The following is a 23,124-nucleotide window of genomic DNA, read 5'->3' as shown; positions in this document are numbered from 1 at the left end:
TCATGTGATTTTTCCATCTCTTGCTTTAATACTTCAGTGCAATAAAATTGCTTAAAAAATTATTATAATATTAATTTGATAATAAATCCAAAGGCAAAACACGCGATAAGTGACCATTCACGATGAGCGCTGCTCTTATGATCTTAACGCCGACTTGATTGGATCCCACTTCAGAAGAAAACGTGTATTTATTATTTTAACAACGTCGAAAACACAATGTCAGATTTTAAATGAACACATACATTATACATTATTGCAAAAGTAAAGTATCATTATAAAAATAAGTGTGCGCAGCCGCAGTTTATTGCATCACTAATCGCGCGTCCTTTTGACTAGCTGCAGTGCAGACTGAGTAAAAATGAAAAGAAACAGGCCTATTCAATCTTCCCTGGATGTATTTTTAACGAAGAAATTAAATAATAGCAATCAGGAGAATGGAAGCTGACAAAATAAATAAATAAATAAATAAATAAATAGGACTGTGCTGTCAGCAAAATGTTACAAATGCAACTGAATTTGCACTGCAACAAAAAGGTATGGCATGTGTTTTTATATTTAATGCTGTTCACTGTGAGTTTTAATTAATAGTGTAATAGAGTTAATAGTGCATCGTGCATTTTGTTTGGTATAATGTGAGGTATATTGTTCAGTAATGTCGTTGTTCTATGTAGGCCTATGCCCAGAGGGAATGCTATACTCTATGTTTTTGTGAAACGCCGCCACTGGTCAGCAGTGCAAAGACAGTTCACCCGAAAATAAAGTAGGCTAAAAGTAGGCTTCAAATACTGCAAACCCTCAGCAGAGCAGGGTTTAAAATAAATAACAACACACTCCCTAATTTCTGTTAAATCAACCATGGGCTACAATGCAATCAGCCTGGTGGAAATTAAAGGGGGGGGTGAATTGCTGTTTCATGCATACTGAGTTTTTTACACTGTTAAAGAGTTGGATTCCCATGCTAAACATGGACAAAGTTTCAAAAGTTAAGTTGTACGTTTGAAGGAGTATTTTTGTTCCAAAAATACTCCTTCCGGTTTGTCACAAGTTTCGGAAAGTTTTTTTCGAGTATGGCTCTGTCTTACGTAAGATAGAGCGGAATTTCCTTATATGGGTCCTAAGGGCACTTCTCCGCAGCCGCGCGCGCACTCGCAGACCAGAGAGAGAAGAGAGCGAAAGCAGTACGTTACCTCAAAGCGCTATGCTCGGCTTTTAGGGAAGTCAATGTCACCAAAGAAGTGGGTTTTTGGTTGGCAGGGCAAGACAACCCTGCACAGATTCCCAAAGAACCCAGCGTTAAGGGAATAGTGGATGGAGTTTGTTTTTTCGAAGCATCAACGGAGGTTGTGCACGACTGTTTGATCCCTGCATTTCGACGATGATTGTTTTATAAACAAAGCCCAGATCGACTTATTTGCAGATCGTCTAATGCTTAAGGATCGAGCAGTCACGGTGAGTAAACTACTTCAAATGTCTCTCTGTGTTGTTGTTAGATCAGTTAGCACAGCTATAGCACACCGCCCACACGGCCCGCCCCCAGCCGCTCGGTTTTTTCCGGAAAGACTCGGTACAGCCAATCTTTCACCTCTAAATATAATAAAACTAAAGACGTTTTGGAGATATGAAGGATGCAATACTACTCTATAGGTACTCAAGATTAACAGGAGATTGAGTGAAAATGAGCATTTCACCCCCCCTTTAAGCTTTTGTGCCAAAAAAAAAAAAAAAAACTCATTTAAAGGGACACTCCACCCATTTGCACTAAGCTTTGCATTGTTAGAAACCCAGTCATACTATTGAATGGTCGTGCAACACTCTCTCATTTTCCCCTGAGACGGGAGAAATCCGTTATTTACCTCTTACACTTCCTCCTACAATGACGCAAAAATCGTCATTTTGCGTCATTGTTGGAGGAAGTGTAAGAGGGGGGGATTTCTGTTGAGACTACAAGCACTAGTTCCTCATCTTTCCCAGGGGGCGGGACCCGCTCACGCTACAGACCTATTACAGATCAGTGGGTGGGACTTCACTCTCTGAAACTGAAATCAATATCCTCCATCTTGTTTGAAGCTAAGCTAACAGACGCTGTGGAGACAGATGTACAGTTATGACAATGGCGGAGGAGAGTGCTCAATATGATATAGAAGAAGAGGATTTCGGAAGTCTGATGCTTGAATCAGGTGTTTGTGGCTACCTTTACAAGCCGCATTATAGCGAAGAGCAGCCGAGGCAGAAGACCTGCCTGCCGCGGACGAGGAGCCCGGACTGGCTCGAGTTAGGGCGGACTGGTGGCGCCGGTGATCTCACTATGCAACTCATAGACTGTAAGATGCAACTACGAACACAGAGATAGAGTCCGTCTGCGGCAAAGAATTTCAACGATGACAATTTCTCCTGGACGAAATCTCTGAATCAGACGAGGACACGGACGTTTGTGTTGTGAACTATCCTAGTTTCGCACCGCATATGTTCTGACTGAACATCCCGGTACCATGCAATAATTCACCTTTTCGAAAGAAATACAAACGAGGAGTAATGCACTAATGAGTTCGCCAACTAACTAGACATTTTGTGTGAATGTGAAATGAATTTCAAGCTCTGGTGGTAGCTAGCCTTGTAGACGGAAGAGTGATTTCTCTTATAGGCAGATATGCACTGTTCTGGATTAGTGGGAGTGGCTTGCGGAGCTGTGCAATGTGGTGCATTGTGGGAGTTGTTGTCTTTCATACAAATGCGTCCTGAAGTTATTTTTTGTCTTTCCTCGGTCACGAAGGCACCACATTCAAAATTTATTTTACATTTCGACTACATATATGACCCACTTTCAATAAAAAACAATGTTCCTATGGGTGGAATGCCCCTTTAAACTAAACAATGTCTATAACACTTTGATGAGAAGCTCCTTGATTTTCCATTCTTGACAGTGCAGGGAAGTATACCTTCAAATTTGGTTGTGACAGTGGTTCATCAATTGCAGTTAGATCGGCGGGTAAACCCGCGTCAGGCTGACCGGGAGAGAGCACTGGCACTGCCGCCAGGGAGCAAGCGGCGGCCACCACCAGCGACTGACTAGCCTACTTGTGGGTTAATGAGTCTGAAGAACTGGGCTGGGTGGACTCGGTAGATGAAGCAGGTCCGGCTGCAGGATGAAATGACGGAGGGGGCATGTGAAATTGTTATTATTTGCAGAACCCAGGTACATTATCTGGAGCATAGCAACAAAATACTTATGTGAATGTGCCATACTAAATAGAATATAGTAATACTAGGCTCAGCCACATTGTTTTGAAAAAGTGTCAAATGTTTACCTTTCGTGAATAACCATCAATCCCAGCGAAGATACCATATCTGAAAAGAAAAATACATTTTCAGAAACTGTATCACCTCTGAAAATTATAATAGCTCTAAATTGTGTACACAAATGATTAAAGGAACACTCCATGTTATTCCCTGATAGCACTTAGCTTAGCCCAGTTCATTCATTAGGGACTAAACAGAGATGAAGCTAGAAGCGACCAAACACCTCCACGTTTTCCCTATTTAAATACAGTTACACGAGTAGTTACACGAGTAGTTACACAACCAAGTATGGTGACAAAATAAAACGTGGCGCTTTTCTAAGCGGGTAAAAAGGATAACTATAATGTATGGCGGAATAGCACTTGGGAGCACTTCGACTCGGCGCAGAAATATCATCACTCCTGAAAAATCCTCTCCCCCTCTCCCTCTCACTTCTGTCATTAGAACCAACGTGACTTTTTACTGAGCCGAGATGAAGGCAGTGGCGTCTTCTTCCTCAACTCTTGCTTTTTTCCCTCTTCATTGTTATATTGTTTTAAATGTGTATTGACATATTTCAAAAGATGATTTTCAGGGTTAAAAAATTATCATTGCAAAATCAATTCCTACAGCACACAGATTATTTTTTTTACACTTTGAATAGTGCATCTATGGCATGTTATTGGCTACTATTAGTTTAATTTAAACACACAATATGTCCTTAAATGGTCATGCTTACCATTTTTGTGGAATATTATGAAACCTTCTTTACACAAAACTGTACAGTTGTTTATATTTAATGTTTTTTTTTTTTTTTATATTCTTTTATATTTCAGAAAGTAAAAGCATGCAAAACCTAATGTAATTAAGCCTAGTTACATTTTACTTCATAGGCCTATTCAGATCTACAGCTGTCAATTGTCCCTAAATTATTATGATTTATATTAAATAAAATATAGGCTATGATAATTTAGGCGTCCGTTTAGAGTGCGTTAAGAGTTTTCTGTTAGAACCATAGACTGTAAAAGGTTAGAACGGTGTCGTGTTAGCGGCCCCTAAGTTAATAACTATCGTTGCGACGGAAGTGAATCAATCAAAACTAACTTTAGCTGGACAATAACTTCATTCGAGAGCTGCTGTAAAGCTAAAACAATCTCTGTTACTTTAATTTCTTATTACCATGTGTACGGCTGCTTTGAAACAATCTATATTGTTAAAAGCGCTATATAAATGAAGGTGACTTGACTTGAACGAATTTTTCCCTGATAAGTGTGCAGGATGCAGTGTACACCGCGTAGGAACCCAAGTCACGTGATCGGAAGTATTGTTTCTAGTGGGACCGCGCGAATGTTGCACGAAATTGACAGCTCGGCGGCACAACTTTGAAAACAGGTATGTGAGGCGCAGATCAACACTCTAGTCTACAACAATAACTGTTTAATGTAAATCTGTCTCGGTCAGACTACGATGTCGGGTTTTGAATGCCCGGACAAACGGACGCTTGATTTGACGTACCATGTCGCGCATCTTCGTTCGTAGCTTGCAGTGTTTTTTGTACATTCGTGCTGGGAAGACATGCAAATTAATGTAGGCTATATTACCACAAATCCTTGTCCACACCAACACCAAATAATTGGTCGAAAGACTGTTGTTATGAATAGACGGACATCTATAAACGTTAACATACGCTATTAGAACAGAATAATGGTGAGACCTAAAGATGAAGTACCATCTGAGTCAAAGAGATCTTAAAATGACTGCCCGTGTCCCATTACCGTGGGAACATCATCATATTTGAACTATTGTTTAGTTGAACTTGTTAAGTATTGTCTTGGTAATACATAAGGGTTCTCCAGCAGTAATTTTTAATCATATTACCTAACTTAACTCATGTTTGCCTGGGCAGTATTTGCAGGTTTGAGAAATTGTGTTTATCAAGATATGTGTTTTCCAGCTCAAGAGGACATTAAGCAGAATGTCCCGACCAATGGCAGACAGTCACAGGCGCTTCTTGCAGACCATGATGAGCAATGGCATCATCAGTGCATCTCAGGCTGAAGCACTACACAAACACTGCTGTGAGACCCATGGAGGTATGAAGAAAACACTGCAAGCAATGTATACAAATTCTGTTGGATCGGATCATTTGTTTATTTCATTTTTATTCTGCACTAAAGGCAAGATTATGCTTTTGTTGATGTTTATGTGTCACACCTGGACATTGAATGTCAGTTGTATATAAGTATCCTCTTTGAATTATGCATCTTTCTTGCATTTCTAGCGCACTATGTGGCAGACAGATTAGATGATTTCATTAATGTCATCAATGCTCAGCTTCAGACCTTGTTCATGTACATCAGGAAAGGCATGTCTGAAGAAAATGGACTGGAGTATTATGCCTTGGTTGGTTGAATCTAATCGATATACACATCTTCTTAATTTATGTGTTTGATGTTATATTTGATTTATGCATTATTAATATTTATTAATAATGATATTAGTGTTTTAACAAACGTGAGTTTTGACATTATAGTATATTATATTTTTATAGTATAAGTCAAAACAGAAATGACAAATACTTTTCATCTGTTATTCAGGTAAACATGACCCAGACAGACATAACAAGAATGGCGTCTGATTATGCAGATAATGAACTGGAATTATTCAGAAAAACGGTACGTTTATTCACAAAAAAAGAAATTTGATATGTGTATATATATATATATTATATATATATATATATATATATATATATAAACACACACACACACACACACATATATATATATATATATATATATATATATATATATACAGTACAGACCAAAAGTTTGGACACATTACTATTTTTAATGTTTTTGAAAGAAGTTTCTTCTGCTCATCAAGCCTGCATTTATTTGATCAAAAATACAGAAAAAAAAGTAATATTGTGATATATTATTACAATTTAAAATAATTGGTTTTCAATTTATTATACTTTAAATTATCATTTATTTCGGTGATGCAAAGCTGAATTTTCAGGATGAAAAAAACCACCTCCGTGGTTCTGACCAAAGAAGAGCACTTTGGAATCTCCATTACGCATCATACGCATCATACCTGGGCTGCATTTTCCAATAACATTGTCTCTTAGCGCGCTACGAAGACTCTTAAGGTATAACTTAACTAAAGGTATACTACCACTAAAGGTATATCATTGCTAGGCGTCTTCAGGGCTATCATCCACTCGCGAGGCAGAGGCGCTGAAAGGCAGAGGCGCTGGCGCCCTCCTAGCAACGGCGCTGTTTTTGGTAAAACATGATTTTGACCACTTCATTAAGTTTTGTTTTGTAGAAAACTCTGTTTTGTATAAATTGTATCTTAATTTTGATCAATGTTTTATCAACCAATTGCCCGTATTTAATTAATAAGAAGCAAATATATAGCAGACAATGTAATAAGGCGCCGGCATGATCACTTGCATTGCACTTGAACTGGAGGGCGCCGAAACTCAGCTTGTTCCTCACAGTTTTGAGAAATATAGGCTATCTATTATAGAAAGCTTGAAATGTCTACTTTTAAACGAAAATATTCAAAACCAAAATAAATAGGCTACTCTGATTATGTAATCCATATGAAATGTGCATTTCTCTCTGGCGTTCATGGCGAGTCCGCATCAACTTCATCTTTGCAGCGACACAGAAAACACCAGTTTATTAATAAACAATAAAATGTCTCCTTGCTAATTTAGACACATTCATAATCATTACTTTAACCGGTTCTTTGTGGCAAGCTTTATGCGTGCGGTCATAACGCTTATTATCCTGTAGGCTATATAGCATATTGTAATTAAATTAATATAAAGGGGCGATTTGTCCACGAATGGCTTAAATGAACAACTACTAGTCGACTAGAAAAAAATAAAAATTAGTCGGAGGCAGCCCTTATTCCACATATTTTCGAACCTGCAGGCCGTTCTGGGTTGGGCGAGCGACCCTGCGGAATGAGTGAGCGGAGCGGAATATTCAGAAATGCGCTCTCCGCTCACGAGCTCTGATTCGGAACAAACCCGAATCTCACTGTCTGCTGAACTTGCGCAGAAACATCAAATTAGACATAGCCAGCTTTTTAAAATTGTTTTTAAAACTAAACATTTAGACTATTTTAGACGATTTTTTATAATTCTTGACAAAATTTGAATATATTAAAAGTTTTTTTTTTTTTTAAGTTCTGTTGAAAAGTGGGTGGCGTCTCGCAAGTGTTGATAGGCTATTACTCGTGAGGTGTAACCAATCAGATTCCGTTTGGCGCCGTGTGTGGGACATTGTCTGCAGATTGGTGATTACAGAGAGGCTGCGGCAGCTATATCAGAGCCAGCCAAAGTAGCGCATTTTAAAATAAAATTGACTTAAATCAAACCACGGATCCGTGATAAGTTTTGTGATCCGTCTCGCCACTACTGTAGTAGCACTGATCACTTTAAGGGGGGGGAAAAATTTATCCCCACCGGGGATAAAAATTATTAAGCAGAGCCAGGGATACATTGACCAGAAAGGGGGAAATCCCACGCATCCCCCCCGGCAAATCGGACCCTGTATATATATATATATATATATATATATATATATATATAAAGAGCTCTTTTCCAAAACGCTATAAATCCATTTAAATAGTTTTCAGGAAAATTACATTTTTTACCTAGACCCACACATTTTGTGAATATTCAATTTATCCTGTTAGGCCGTGTGTCCACCAAAGCATTTTTAGCCAGCTGAAAACGCTAGGCGCTCTGCTGAAAACGCCTAGCTGTGGGCGCTTGAGAGCGTTTTGCCAGCGTTGCGTTTTTTTCAGTTGAGACACTTTGCTTGTTATGATACGGAATATCCGCGAAAGTGTTACTGGTATCTCATTTCACACATATTTTGTTTCTGTGTTGATTCTATATTAAAATGTCAATACAATGTAATGTATTTTCTCTGGCTCTTGTTTGAAATGATTTTGTTCCGTTATTATGCTTGTTGTTGTCATCTGTTGACATACGTTGTACAAGCAGAATGTGGCGGACGCGGTTGGTCGGTGTGGTATTAGTCCCGCCCCTCCTCCACTGTGATTGGACGGTTGGGTAAAAAGTGACAGTGATGAGCGCTGGGTTTTACCAAAAGTTGAACATTCTTCAACTCTCAGTGACCTGTAAAAAACGCCGAACGCTCAGCGCTTCAGCGTGAAAAAGACGCTCAGCGCCTCGTTACGCTCATGGCGTTTTAAAAACGCGGCGCTCCCATTGAAAACAATTGAAAAAAATAAAAATAAAAATAAAAAATACACAGACGCGAATGAGGCGTTTAGCGCGGCGTGGCGCGGACGCGCGAATGAGGTGAATTGAGCAACGTGCGACGTTCGTCTGTTATAGGACAATTTAGTTTGAATAAACGAGCAGACACTGATTAGCTATTTGATCGCCTAAATTAAAAAAAATAAAATTAATATTTGTGTAGTGTTCAATGTTGTTATCGATAGAGATACGCAGATGGGGTATTATTTCATCCGCAACCGCATCACAAAACTCATCATCCGCACCAACGTTTTTTGACCAAATTTCAAAGCCGCACCCGCCCGCCATCCGCCGATTGTTTTGCAGTCTATGGATGATGCAATGCTCTGCTGATGCAAGCCGGAAGAAAGCCCTTGTCTGTTCTAGAAAGGATGCAGCAAAGATATTTAATGCTAATGTATGAGGCATAGGCCTACGCTGAGTTTCATTCATTTACGATGAGATGCGCTCTAGTTCACAATGCAATGCAAGTGAATGCGGCGCACCGTCATTTGCTTTTTATTTATTAAATACATCCAATTGGTTGATGAAACATTTATAAAAATTAAGATACAATTTGTACAAAACGAAATTCGCTTTAAAGAAAGGCTTTCTACAAAGAAAAACTTAATGAAGTGGTAAAAATCATGTCTGATGATTTACAAAACAAAACTTGCGTTGGTACTTGGCAAAGAATACAGTTGGAAACGACGTAGACCATTAATGACACAGACTGTTAACAATTGTTTTTAATTAGTGTTTAAACATTCTCTATGATAAAAAAAATGTTTGTAAAAAATATTTTAATAACACGGTTTTGGCGGTTATAGAGATCTAATGACGGTGTTCAACTATAACCGTCGGTCTCACGGTTATATACTAACCGTCACACCCCTACTTCAACCCTCTCTACTGGAATCTTAGGCCATTCTTTGTGTGCAAAAGCATCCAACTCACTGATATTCTTTGGTCAAATTTGGAGAAAGCAGTGGCAGAACAGAAACCAAAGGGATTTAAATCCGGAGACTGGGCAAGCCACTCAAGAACATTCCCGGACCAATCCCTGAACCAAGCTTTGGTTGATTGGAAAGTATACTTGGGATTGATCCCAAACTGCTGCAAAGTGAAATGATTCGGTGAAGCTTCAGTTTATGCACTGAAGGCATCATAATCTTTGCCAAAATGGCCTGATACTTCAAAGAATCCATGACACGGGTCACATGGTCAAGATTTTCACTTCCTGCCGCAGTACAGTGACAAAACTGACCATGTTTGACCCTTTGGATGGTGTTCTTCTGGTCATAAGTCATGCCTTTTTTTGTGCCAAACATACTGTGGTCATAAGTCATACCTTTTTTTTGTGCCAGGCATCATACCTGTCAACATTTGCGTACCAAAATACGGGAGACCTGGGGGGGTTTCAGTTCTACCACATGCGGTTTCATGTCATCTATGCATTACACATCCCACCGCCAAATCATAAAAAAATTCAGTTAAGACAGTTGTATTCATCTTAACAATACACAACAAATCAATATACAGAAAAACAGATTTCTAAAATAAGGTATAGGCCACAAATCTGTGAGTAGGCTACAGTTTTCAAAACTGAACAGGTGATGTTGTGTAATATTCAGTTACTGTAAGAAACTGTTCCAGCGGGTGGAGTTTACTGGTACTGAATATTAGGACATCACCTGTGTATTAGCCTACTCCATTAACTGGAACAGATTTTCACAGGAACTGAATATTACATCCAAATATTGTTATGTAATCAATCCGCATATTGTTGTGTAACTTCACCTATTGGAGCAGTATTTCACAATTTTTCACAGGAACTGAATATTACAAACAACTATAGCGAAAGGACGATTTACAAAATAACGATTGCGAAAGCGTGCACGGATTATGAATTTGTTCACTGTTGCCGTTGTACGTAGTTTTTTTTTTTTTTTCTGTATAGTTCTATTTTGTTAATAAATTTTGCATTCTATTTTGGCTTTCTTGTGTGTCCCTATTTCTGTTGTGTCCCTTTTGAGCCACGGGACGAAACAGGGACGGATTGAAAAACCATCTGTACGGTTTACAAATCTGAGCACAGCTGAGACTTTTTCTCTGGTAGGCTACTTTTGGCATAGGATATTTATTTCCGTCAAGGTTAGGCTGCGATGTCAAATGTATTCCCAGGATTTGGGCCATACAAATAACGGGAGTTTCACGGGAGAAATAACAAAACGGGAGGGGGGCGGGAGATGGGTGTGAAATACGGGAGACTCCCGGGGAAAACGGGAGTGTTGACAGGTATGCCAGGCATACTGAGGTCATAAGTCATACCTTTTTTTTTTGTGCCAGACATACTGCTGACCCATGGGCCCAAAAAGTTCCAGTTTAGTCTCATCATTCCATAAAACATTCTTCCGGAACTCCGCAGGTCCATCCAAATTCCTTTTAACATATTCAAGTTATCCTGTTATGTTCTCTTGGTCAACAGTGGCATTCGTTGAGGTGTCCGGGCTTGAAGGTCAATGCTTGTTTTATGTTCTTATATTCTGCATTGAAATGTTTTTTCCTTCTTAGATCATTTTATCCATCAAGTCTTGAGCAGTAAGCCAAGGGTTTCAAACCTCTTACTCCTTATTTATTTCGTCTTATTGATGAAATTGTGCCCTGGAAGGTTTGCTATGGTACCATGCATTTCAACTTTCAAACAATACTGCCAATAGTGTATCTAGGAACTTTTAGAGTCTTGGAAATGTTCTTGTAGCCATAGCCTTTTTGATGTAACAAGACTACTTCTTTTGTGAGAGCTCTTTTGTCTTGGCCATATTTGCTACTTAAATTCAGCACATGCATTGGTTAATACATAACTAACTAAAACATAACTAAAGCTAATTAAGGGTACGTTTACACGACAACGATGTACTAAAAATGGAAAAGCTTTTCCTTTGCGTTTTTTGCGTACAGACGCTAACGTTGTCAAAACAATCCCCATTCATACGGATCTGCGAAAAAGACTAAAATTGCTGCATTATGCTGCCAGGCCAGTAGTTGGCAATGTGTCTTTGTAAAGAAACACTACGTGCTGATAGACTGAATACTTAATACACATGTGCATGGTGTCATCGTTTTCACAAATTCGTGTTTTTGTAGTTTACTTGGAGATGATAACAGTATCGGTTTAAAAAACTTGCACTTTGAAATCTGATTTCAAAAATTAGCATTTTTAGGTCCCTAAAATGCTGTTGTCATGTAAACGAACGGCCAAAACGCATAAAAAGTTTCAGTTTTTGTGACGTGTAAAACAGCCCCTAAGGCTACGTTCAGAATGCAGGCAAAAGTGGCCCAAATTTTTGCTCATATACGACTTGGATCTGTTTTTTTTTTTTCTTTTCATTTCAGTGTGAACTGCACAAACCACATGGAATCTGGTCTTTTCGATTCTGATTTGGGCCACTTCCATATGTGGTCCCAAATCAGATGCAAGTCTGATGTTTTGCAATTAAACCTCAGTCTGAACAGTCATATCGAAATTCTTGTGACTTTTACGTCACTTATTTGTCACTTCGAAGATTTTACTACATACCGTAGTTCTTTGGTCACTCTGTGAACATGGAAGACGGCAGCGTTAGTCAGTGGAGGGACGGTGAGCTGTTATACTCGGAAGTATTACAGTGAAAGCTCTATACAAGCAAAACTGTACAGAAAAACAATGCTCTCTGTCTCCTCATCATCGCCTGTACACAAATTCATTAGCCATTAATTGAATGCGTAAATGCTGACTTCAGAAACGTCCATGTTTACTTTGGTGTAATTCTGTGCTGCATGCTATCTTTGTTATCGTTCTTTTGCATATGCGGGTCAGTTTGTTCAGGATTGTGACCTGTTCACACGTGAATCTGATATTGACCACAATTCAAAAAATGTTAACAGCCAAACAAAAAAAAATGGATCTGAGCAATTAATCAGAATTGAGCGCTAAGGCTTCCAGTGTAAATGAAGTGTTGTTTAAGAGTTCCCAAAGGCTTAGTTGTGTTTTAACACAACCATACTAGTAAGTGATTTAGCGTTTGGGGGTTGAATAATAACGACATGAAAAAAAAATCCTATAACCAATCCTATTACTAAATTTGCTTTTTATTTTTATTTTTTATTTAATATCTCCTGCCATTGTTTCTTCTGTTAGATGGATCTGATTGTGGACTCTGAGAGCGGCTCTGCTTCCTCCACTGATATTTTAAATTGTGCGGACAGCCTCCGGACAAAGAAACTGAAGAAAAAAGAAACCGAGCATGTCTTAAACAAATTTGTCCAGGACAAATGGTTAAATGAGGTATACATTTTCAGATATATTTGATTAAGTATTATAAATAACTCACTACCCTCAAAAGCAATTAATTACTGTTTTTGTTCTTTTGTTATGCTACTTTAGAAAGACGGTGAATACACTCTTAGTGTCCGCTGCGTTGTGGAGATGGAACAGTATATGCGCACAATCTACCAGGATCTCATCAAAGTGTGTCATGTGTGCCACAACATTGCCCTGCAGGTATAGACATACACATTCGAGTAAAGGTCATGAACTTTTATTTATTGAGGGAATCCAGGCTTTAGAACTCCATCATTTGATTTCAACTGCAAGCAGTAAAGTTTTTTTATATTTTTTATTTACTGTTAGTTATGTATTGAAATTGTATTTCCATAGAATTGGCTTGAGACTTTTATGCCATTTTCAGACATGGGAAACTGCAAACAAAATGTTTTCTTTTATTTTCAGTGCCAAATGTGTGAAAACCCAGCATGTGGAATCAAGGTGCACCTCCCGTGTGCTGCTAGATATTTCAGAGCACGCAGTGACCCTCATTGCCCATCATGCAATGATTTCTGGCCTCACGAGATTCCAGGTGAGCTGTTGTTATTAAAGTGATAGTTCACCCAAAAATCTAAATTCTGTCATCATTTACTCACCCTCAAGCTGTTCCAAACCTGTATGAATTTCTTTCTTCTGTTGAACACAAAAGAAAATATTTTGAAGAATGTTGATGACAGTTGATGGACCCCGTTGACTTCCATAGTATGAAAAAAAAAAATACTATGTTCTATGGCATTCTTCAAAATATCTTCTTTTGTGTTCAACAGAAGAAAGAAACTCATACAGGTTTGGAACAACTTGAGGATGAGTAACTGATGACAGAATGAAAATTTTTGGGTAAACCAACCCAATTGCTCCATCGGTCTTATGTTATAACTGCAGAGTTGTTTACTTCAGAAGGTTTTAGATATCAACGTTTTTATGTGTCTTTTTCTTTCTTATTTGCAGAAATGCAGCGTTTCCAGTCACAGAGTTCGCAAAATCTACCTTCATCATCCAGAGAGAACACTGCACCCACAACGTCCCGGCGGTCGAGAAGGTCATAATCTCAAATCCTGCTGATCCATCGCTGCAGCTGTTATGGGGCTATTTCAAGTGCTTTCTCTTAAGAGTCTAAGATTGTTTTTACATGTATTTTCTATTATTAAAGTATTGTTTTTGAATAAGTTCTCAATTCCACTTTTTTTGTTGTTGTTAGAATTTGAATTCAAGATCTAATTGTTTATGCAAATAAACGTATGTTTCTTTCTTTGCTCTTATATGGAAATGTTTGCTGTAGCTGTAGCATTTTAGCACATTTTGTATGATTGCTAAGATAAAAATAAAGTTTTTTTGAGAAGCATTTTGTTCTTTCAATCAAATACCCCTTTTAGAAGGAAAGTTCTTCAAACATTCAATTGCTTAATACATGAAATCTAAAAATATTTCAAGTTATTTGCTAAGTTCTGAATGTGGTTAACCGTTCAATTTAGTAATACAAAACGAAAATCAAGACCAGTAGGTCAAATCATACAGAATTGCATGTACTGATAAAATATATTGCTTGACAAAATATCAGCAGAGTTTTTAAATCAAAATTAAGGCTTTTTATGACTTATTTTCTTATTTTAACACCTGCACTGTATGAGAGGGGAGAGGGCAATGTCTATAACATTAAACCGTAAAATAACAGTAAAAACTACAATTTAAACAACTTTACAGTTAAAATATATAGGTTTTGACAAAGACAAAATTGTATAAAATGCTAAACCTCACATTTCAGCCGTTAAACCATTTTTAAGAAAAGGGATGAGTTAAAATTCTAAATATATTTAAATTATAATTATATTCAAAGTGAATATAATTTAAATATTTTTACATTATAATATTAACCCTTAAAAAGGTCTTAAATGTTGACCTTTATTCATTAAATGTTGTATGCATTGCAAAAAAAAAGAGATCTTTCTCAGTATTTTTGTCTTTCCAATACAAATATCTAAACATCTTGAAATAAATATACATGTACTTCAAATGCAAATGTAAAAATGAGTCTGGAAAAATAGAACAAAATTGAGTTTATGCTTAAAACAAGAACAAATATCTGCAAGATTATTTATTCCCTTGCAAGGAAAGGTCAGCAGTCATACAGTCACTACAAAGTGCCTGCCTTATTTTTAGTTGACTCCCTATATGGCATCAGAGTGGCTAAATGAACAACATGTCCCACAACTAACACATTGTTGCATCCTACTACCATTGAGTAAAGGCCCTTTGTCTTAGTCATACATTCAGTCACACATTACTTTTTGTCAAGTCACGTACACAAGGTCATACAAGTACACTTTGTTCCATCAATGTAGCAGAGAATCATGGGACTCTGCATGCAATCCTCATGTCATTTTACTACATTAATCTTATTACTATGAATATAAGAAAATGACACATATAGAACATATTACATTTCTTCCACAGAAAGAACATCGCTTTTTTTTTGCAACACAATCAGAAGAAACAGAATCAATCAGAAGAAAGATATTTCCATATTCTAGTAGTTAAGAGCAGAGCGATTCAAGCTACTTTTTTTGTCAAACGAATGAAAAAGTAGCCTAATGGACAGCTGTAGGAAATTGTATTAAAGGGATAGTTCACTTTGAAATTAAATTTTGGTATGTTTTAGCTTACCTCAAGGGCATCCAAGATGTAGGTGTCTTTTTTTCCACAGTAGTTTCAATTTAGATATTTTTAGGTCAAACCATTCTTGTCTGACAGTCATATAATGCAGGTCTATAGTTACTGTCTCAAAGAGCATGCACAGAGAAGTCCAAATTAAAACAATTCCCCATCGTCCAAATTAAACAATTCCCCATCGTAAGTACACATTGATGGCCTAAGACAAGAAACGAGCGGTTTGTGTGAGAAAACGAACAGTATTTATATCGTTTTTACCTCTTGTAACACAGCCACGTCCAAGTGATCTGAGGGCGCGAGCGCATCCTGGTGTGTGACGTGTACGCAGACTGGTGCATAGATATATACACTTGATGTCGCCTTGGCTACGGCAGTTCATTAGAACGAATGTCTTTAATGCGAAATCTAGTGTGTGTATATATATATATCTATGCACCAGTCTGCGTACACGTCACACAGCAGGAAGCGCCGGCGCCCTCAGATCACTTGGACGTGGCTGTGTTACAAAAGGTAAAAACGATACTGTTCGTTTTCTCACACAAACCGCTCGTTTCGTGTCTTAGGCCATCAATGTGTACTTACGATGGGGAATTGTTTAATTTGGACGATGGGGAATTGTTTTAATTTGGACTGTGCATGCTCTTTGAGACAGTGACCACAGACCTGCATTATATGACTGTCAGACAAGAACGGTTTGACCTAAAAATATCAAAATTGAAACTACTGTGGAAAAAAAGACACCTACATCTTGGATGCCCTTGAGGTAAGCTAAAACATACCAAAATTTAATTTCAAAGTGAACTATCCCTTTAAGTGCTGCTAATAACATTTATTGCGTTTCTCCCTAGACATTTACATTTAGAGAACATATTGATGAATTGTTTTCACCTCAGTTATTTTTTACTTGGTCTAAAAATGTCTTTAAAAAAAGTCTTAAATTTACCTTCATAAACCCTGCAGGACATTTAAAGCATTTTTCCCCCCGGTTTCACAGACAAGGCTTAAGCTAGTCCCAGACTAAAATGCATGTGTAAGCTGATTTAACAAAGCAATTGGCACTGGCATATCTTAAAATACATCAGTGCAATTGTTTTGTCTCAAGATGCACATCAGTGATGTTTTTTTTCCTAAGGTACGTTTATAAAAGTGATACAATTGAAATGATCATACTTCACAAAATCCTCCTAAAAGCGATTATATATTTTGCATTTGTACAAATAAAGACAATACAAGACTAGAAAACAAACACGGAGCATGCCAATTTATTCTGTACAAATCAGGACCACCAAAAACTGACAGAAAAGCTGAGCTCAAGAGAGCGCACATAATGCCAGTGCTGAAGAGGGATGAAGAGCACATCTCCGGGCCTGAGAACACACTCCTGATATGAGGCTCTAGAGAAGTCTGGGAACTTCACCAGGTCTGGATTCTCCACCTCCACCTGGTGGTGGTAAAGCAAAAAAGCTCATGTTTTATGTTTTCTCATATATATATATATATATATATATATATATATATATATATATATAAATAAAAATATCTAGTTCAGTCATGAATACTGCAAGAGGGTGCAAGCTGATAGGTCCTTCAAATGCAATCTGCCAGCAATTACATCATTACCGCATGGAACGAGCTGACTGGCCACTGCTGATCCAACAGCCGAGATTACTTGCTCTTTTTAAATAGTCTGGTTCATTGTTTGCTGTTTGCTAGTCTTGCAGCGCACAATCAGATTTACTCTGAGACCCCCCCACCTCCACCTGTCTATATCTGCTACAATATTTATGTATTTGTCTATTCATGCAGCAGCATATCTTACATGCTGCTTACAGAACTGTCTTTGTATCTTTTAGCAGTGGCAAGTCCATACTTGCTCTGCAACAGCAATAATCAACAGCAGTGTAGCAGACCTGGTCTGCCAAGACCAGATACATTAACATTGCCATATTCAATAACATGCTAAAACTATTCCAAGAGTTGTCGTTATTGATTACCAGTAATATACAACAACTAGGGCTATGTACAAGAAACTTCAGCTGTCATAAAGTAGATCTTCTACCTGACTGGTGTTGTGCAGTAACTGCGACTGGTGTGGATAGAGATTTTTTGTCTCATCTGGGCTGTAGAGCCGGATGTATTTCCTTCCAACCACCTGACATTCAAAAACAAAAGCAGAATGCAATGAAACAGAGGGAATCAAAAGCCTTGACTTTCAAATGCCAAATGAACCATTTGTCTCGTGTTTACCTGTGCCAAAAAATTCTGTTGAGGATCCTGATGAAGAGGAGACACAGTCCCTCCAGGCCCAAACCAGGCATTAATTGTTATGTCATCCTCATCTCCTTCTCCAAGACAACAATAGTCTGGGATACAGATATCTTCTTTTAGCTCTGGAACCTATCAGAATGAATAACAGCCAAAGTTACTGCTATTGCTTTTGCATGATGCTACATCCTTTAGTAAATGTCCAAAGTCCGAGAAGACTGCCATAGAACAACCTAAAATTACAGAGTTCCCTTTCGATTCGGTTCACTTCGGCATTGCGTTTGTTAACTCTTGCAGGGAAAACCCCTTCCTCCAAATACTACCTCATCTCAGGGAACCGAGGTTACGAGAGTAACCGGAGACGTTCACTTTTAATATTACAGTGTCCCTATTGTGCTTTCTTTGGATTTTACCTTTCATGTAATGCTTGAAAAGAGTCGTCTGTAATTCCATTCTTGCTGCGTGAAACCTACGTAGGATTGTAACAAATTTACATAATGCCAGCCCTATGGTCTTCATTTGCTGCTCACCAACGTCTACTTTGCCCCGCCCTCAAACACTGTAGTTGTAGCTGAGGTCTGGAAGAGTTTGTTTTGTGTTGTCGACATGAATTAATGCGGTAAAACCAACGCCATCATTACTGGTTGCATCAAGGTGTGCTTCTCAATACTCAAATTGATGCTTCCTCGTTTATTCGCTCCTACGTCCTCCAGCCCGTGACCCGGAAACTGATCAATGAAAGCCATCTTAAATGCATCTTTACGCCGTTAGAGGTTATTTATTATGCCGCAGACCGCTTCCGCATGGGGTAACGCAGCGCTGTTTTATCATACATTGGAGTGTGTTGAAAGTTGTTATAATGCTACTGTTGCGTTTGATCTACGGCTACTATATGAGACACTTGTTGCACACTGCAGTGAGCTAGATCGATATTAGGCATGTTAAAAATGGTACTCGTGGTAAATCAAGAAAACGAGATTTAACCAAAAACTAACTGTGTTGAGCTGTATAACAATGATTCGTTTTCTGTCGATGTATCCAAACAGTCGCTCGCCTGTCTAATAAATCTCATAATATATTAAAGCGTCTTTGGTGTTAACGCAGGTATGATTTCATTCATAGGCGACGCACGGACATGGTCCGTGTCCTGGTTAAAACTGCTCATTTCTTTGGATTTAAACATTCTTAGAAACATTTGGGATAGTGTAAGTACACAAATCAACAAAATATATAACATTGTTCTAGTGATTTTTGGATATTTAGGACATCTCAATTCTCTAATTCCACCGCGAGGAATGAAGAATGAGGAAGCTTCCTGAGGAGTCATGAGAGAGGATAGACAGGTGTATACTTCCCTTGCATCCTAAGGCGGTGGGGCTAAGACACGAAGAAAGGAAGCGAGGATGCACAAATAAGAAATGAGAGGCACTCACTGTGCATCAAGCACTGAGGAAGCCTCCGGAACTGAGATTCAGATATGCTAATTTGTATATGCTTTTGTTTCCGACACTCGATGTAAGCGGTAGACCAATCGCAACAGACTGGGCCATCTAACAAATCAGAGCAGCCTCTCGGAAAGGAACCGAATCCTTTATCGAACCTTTTAAGACACTGTGAGAAAAGAGGTGATGCTGTAATTTATATTACAGCAAAATGAAAGGGTTTTTGACCTCATACGCATGTAAACCTAATATTGGAGACCTCCAAAATAAAATAAACCTTTGAAATAGCACAACAGTGGCACTTTATTATGAGAAAGTTAAAGCTGAAGTATCTAGTTTCTACTCATCTAGCGCCACCAAATAGAATGGCAACTGACCTGATCAAACAACTGATGCTGAGCCAGATATCCCACTCCATTCTCCGCCTATGAGAAAATAACCAAAAATAATAGTGACAGACTTTACAGCTTCTCTAAGCAAAAATATTTTAAAAATGTCTCTTGCAATGAACTTTGCCTTACAGTTCCTATAATGTAGTGGTCTATGAAGTCATTCACTGTAATGAGCTTTTGTGACCACTCTTCATCAGTGTACTTGGATCCCACTTCAATTGGTACGGTCCGGCAGCCAGCGACAGTTCTTAAGTAGTCTATGCTTAGAAAAAGAGAGAACAGTATGGTAGTGCACAGATGTTTTAAAGGATAAAATCTAAAAATGCATATTTTATCAGTACCTCCATGGATGCTCTGTGAAGGCCGGCCAGTGGTCAGTAATTCCCTCTATAATCACAGGCCGTTGAGGATCCAGGAAATCTGATCTGAAGCGCTCCAAGGATGGGCACTGGATCCGTGGCACTTCTTGAGCAGGGTTTATTACAGGCTCGGACACACAGTTCTGTTTCATCTTCTGTTTTAGAGAAGCTTTATAAGTGAATAGTGTATGGCTGAATAATGTAACACTGATACAAGCCAATTAATTACAAGCATTAGAACAAGGTTTCCAAAGTAGCATGACATGATTTATCCAAATAGAACACATCCTGGATCAACATCTTTTGTTAGTTCTGGAATATTCTTTATTATTATTAAACAATTACAGACCAAACCCTATCAAAAAACATCAGAGGGAAACAAATTCCTCTTCTGCTTGCCCGGTTGGGTCAGTATTTCAGTTTTAGAAGTTAAATAATATATTGTGAATGTATCATGTTAAAATGTAATGTTTTTTTAAAAGAATTCACAAATTTTATCATATTGAAAATCTAAATTTTCAATAGCTGAAATCTGATAGAAGTTGTTATAATTATACAAGGAACTCCAAGACTGCCATAACTTCATGAATACTTTTGTTGGAAAATAACAACATTCATGGAAAAACATTACTGATTGGTTTGCAATTTTAAAAAGTTGATCCAGGAACAGTGTTAATAACTCTAAAACTTTTTTTATTTATTCTCGTTAATTGAAATTAAAGCTAGAATAAAATAAAATATAAATATTAAATGAGAAAAATTACAATAAAAATTCAATGAAAATTATAAATATTGCCTTGGCAACTACCTGAAATAAAACAAGTTTAAGTTGAAGTACTACATAGGCTACAATTACTAAAACTGTAAAAGAAAATTCAAAGCTAAACAAAAATATAAAAAAGCGAATAAAAAAAAAAAAGACAAAAAGCACATAAAATTACAAAAAAATAAGCTGAAAATGAAAGCTAATTCAAAGCATTAATAAATACTAAAACAACACTGTCCAGAAACATATCATACTTGAGTAAATCGACCCTAAACATTTTAAGAAGCCATTCACAGTGGGAAAGCAAGTAAAAACAAAACATGTAACTGTTACTATCTGTAATCAAGCTGTCACAAATTATTTCCCTTCAGGAAACATGACTTCACCTTTGAACAGGGTTCTTCACACCTCTCTTTGTTTGGACTCTTCATTTTCATTCTTAAGATACCAACAAGTCTTTGCAGAATGTTGTCCATGATAGCTGCTCCCATTAACAAACTCATGTCACATGTCTTAATGGCCTCCTGGATGTTGTATTGTGATGGATTAGTATGACACAAACTTAAGACTTTGAATAAGCAGCCGTAAGAGTAAACTCTCCTCCACTCCTTGTCCACATCTCTCCATGTTCCAGTGTTAAGCTTCTCCCAGGAATAATCTAGAATGACTTGGGCTCTTTCAGCTGAAGCTGGGCAATCTGGTGCACTGTACAGCTGATCTCTGGCCAGTTCTAGAACATTCAACACACTGGATTCAATCTTTTCACTAAATTCAAGAGGGAATTCAGACACTGTCGAAGGCAAAGCAGCGCGAACACCAGGCCAGATTGAAGCCATGACAGAAGACACTTTTGCAGATCACCTGTAATTGATTTCTAATGAAAAGCGACCATAAAAATAGTTCACTTGCTAGAGAAACAACTAACGTTAGGCTACTGCTCATGGTATATATTACACGACATATTTGTTACAGCAAACAATTAACAGCGTTTAAAATGTTTACAGCTAGCGTGAATTACGTGATAAATGTGTAATTTATGTCAAACCGAGAGGTATTAAAACGAAAGTTTCCGTGCACGCAGTGTGCTCGGTTTTAATGTCCGGCTAGAAACACAGAAAACAAACAACGTTCCGCTCAGTGTTTCAGATTGGAAATGTCCAAGTATTGTAGCAGAAGCTCAAAATGATAGTACAAGAGTCAAACGTATAGTAAACAGTTATTTATCTAGACCAACAACTTCTTGACACGACCTGCAAATTACTTTATTGCTAAACTATCGAACTCAGTTTGGAAACAACTAACGGTAGCGGCAGGAACGTTAACTTATGCTCGTGAGAGAGATTCATTTCTCCATGATGATTGGCCGAGAACTTTATCTATGGGCCGAGAGGACGTAAACGTGAGATGAGATGGAAGACGTGTATAACACCATGTTCACGTTCACCTCACAATCATGACGGTGGATGTTGGATCCACAGCTAGATCTATGTAAAGAAGTCCTATGACTATAACGACCATCATTTGGAGTGTCACAAAATTCTGTATTGTATTTTGTGACACCCCCCCCCCCCCCCATTATTGATCGTACAGAGGTAAAAAATTATTACAGTACAAATACGATATTATCGTATGTCTTGCAACACTGGTTTCACTCAGGTAACTCATTGCGGTGTTGTCAGATAAGGGTTTAATAATATAATAATAATAATGATAATAATAATAATAATATATATTCCAGAACTAACAAAATATGTTGATCCAGTTGTCCTATTTGGCTAAATAATATCTCATCATGATGCTACTTGTTTTGTTTGAATATGGATGGCTCAGCTAATCAGGCCAATAAGAGATTATTTTAATACTAACTACAATATTCCTTTCAATCATACGCATCTCATTAAAACGTCTACAAATTTATAAAACTGATCAGAGATCAGGTAAAACCCGCATGATTCATCATGGGTCACAGAGATCATCACCCCTGGAAGAAAATGAGTGCCAAATGTATTTGAAACAAAAAGCTTGTTGAATTGCACCAACTGTGCATTAACCATGCTTGCATTTTAATGCATTGTAGTATTAGTGTTTGCATTTTTATTGGCTGAAATTCAACATGGTTGCATATTTAAGCTGCTAATATTTCAATTCAAAATATTTCAAACACATTTTCATTATTAAAAATTAAATAATCCATATTCACCTTTCAGATTTCACTTCCAAAATATTCGGTCTATTTAAAAAAAAACTATAATATTCGTCAGGCAATTTTCGGTCCATTTCATTTCGCTTTACAAATTCACT

The 23,124-nt window shown here is 37.7% G+C and overlaps 2 protein-coding genes across 3 annotated transcripts; one reads left to right on the top strand and one right to left on the bottom strand.

Moving 5' to 3' along the window:
* Positions 1-456: 456 nt before the first annotated feature.
* On the top strand, positions 457-14,273 carry nsmce1 (NSE1 homolog, SMC5-SMC6 complex component). The gene is made up of 9 exons (XM_079864314.1): positions 457-534; positions 4,547-4,668; positions 5,231-5,369; positions 5,558-5,679; positions 5,874-5,951; positions 12,747-12,893; positions 12,993-13,109; positions 13,338-13,464; positions 13,881-14,273. The coding sequence occupies exons 3-9, from the start codon at positions 5,252-5,254 to the stop codon at positions 13,976-13,978; spliced, it is 807 nt and encodes a 268-aa protein (XP_079720440.1). The 5' UTR covers positions 457-534; positions 4,547-4,668; positions 5,231-5,251; the 3' UTR covers positions 13,979-14,273.
* Positions 14,274-16,780: 2,507 nt separating this feature from the next.
* On the bottom strand, positions 16,781-21,924 carry kdm8 (lysine (K)-specific demethylase 8). 2 transcript variants are annotated; one of them, XM_079864106.1, is made up of 7 exons: positions 21,210-21,924; positions 20,040-20,212; positions 19,828-19,960; positions 19,684-19,731; positions 17,847-17,996; positions 17,659-17,751; positions 16,781-17,040 (listed from the first exon to the last, which is right to left on the bottom strand). In XM_079864106.1, the coding sequence occupies exons 1-7, from the start codon at positions 21,657-21,659 to the stop codon at positions 16,876-16,878; spliced, it is 1,212 nt and encodes a 403-aa protein (XP_079720232.1). In that variant the 5' UTR covers positions 21,660-21,924; the 3' UTR covers positions 16,781-16,875. The 2 variants fall into 2 exon arrangements, with proteins under 2 accessions (XP_079720232.1, XP_079720233.1); XM_079864107.1 differs by having other exon boundaries at positions 16,828-17,040; positions 20,040-20,209; positions 21,210-21,772.
* Between the last annotated feature and the right edge of the window lie 1,200 nt (positions 21,925-23,124).

Source organism: Squalius cephalus (assembly GCF_949319135.1).
Source record: "Squalius cephalus genome assembly, chromosome: 1".
NCBI classification, from domain to species: domain Eukaryota; kingdom Metazoa; phylum Chordata; class Actinopteri; order Cypriniformes; family Leuciscidae; genus Squalius; species Squalius cephalus.
The sequence above is the reverse complement of the archived record's forward strand: the minus strand, read 5'-3'. Positions and strand labels throughout refer to the sequence as shown.

Coding starts and splice junctions, on each gene's coding strand:
- nsmce1 (XM_079864314.1), top strand. CDS start 5,252: ATGTCCCGACCAATGGCAGACAGTCACAGGCGCTTCTTGCAGACCATG. Junction 5,952..12,746: donor TGGAATTATTCAGAAAAACG/GTACGTTTATTC, acceptor TTCTTCTGTTAG/ATGGATCTGATTGTGGACTC. Junction 12,894..12,992: donor AGGACAAATGGTTAAATGAG/GTATACATTTTC, acceptor ATGCTACTTTAG/AAAGACGGTGAATACACTCT.
- kdm8 (XM_079864106.1), bottom strand. CDS start 21,659: ATGGCTTCAATCTGGCCTGGTGTTCGCGCTGCTTTGCCTTCGACAGTG. Junction 19,961..20,039: donor TTCACAGAGCATCCATGGAG/GTACTGATAAAA, acceptor TCTTTTTCTAAG/CATAGACTACTTAAGAACTG. Junction 17,752..17,846: donor AACAGAATTTTTTGGCACAG/GTAAACACGAGA, acceptor TTTGAATGTCAG/GTGGTTGGAAGGAAATACAT.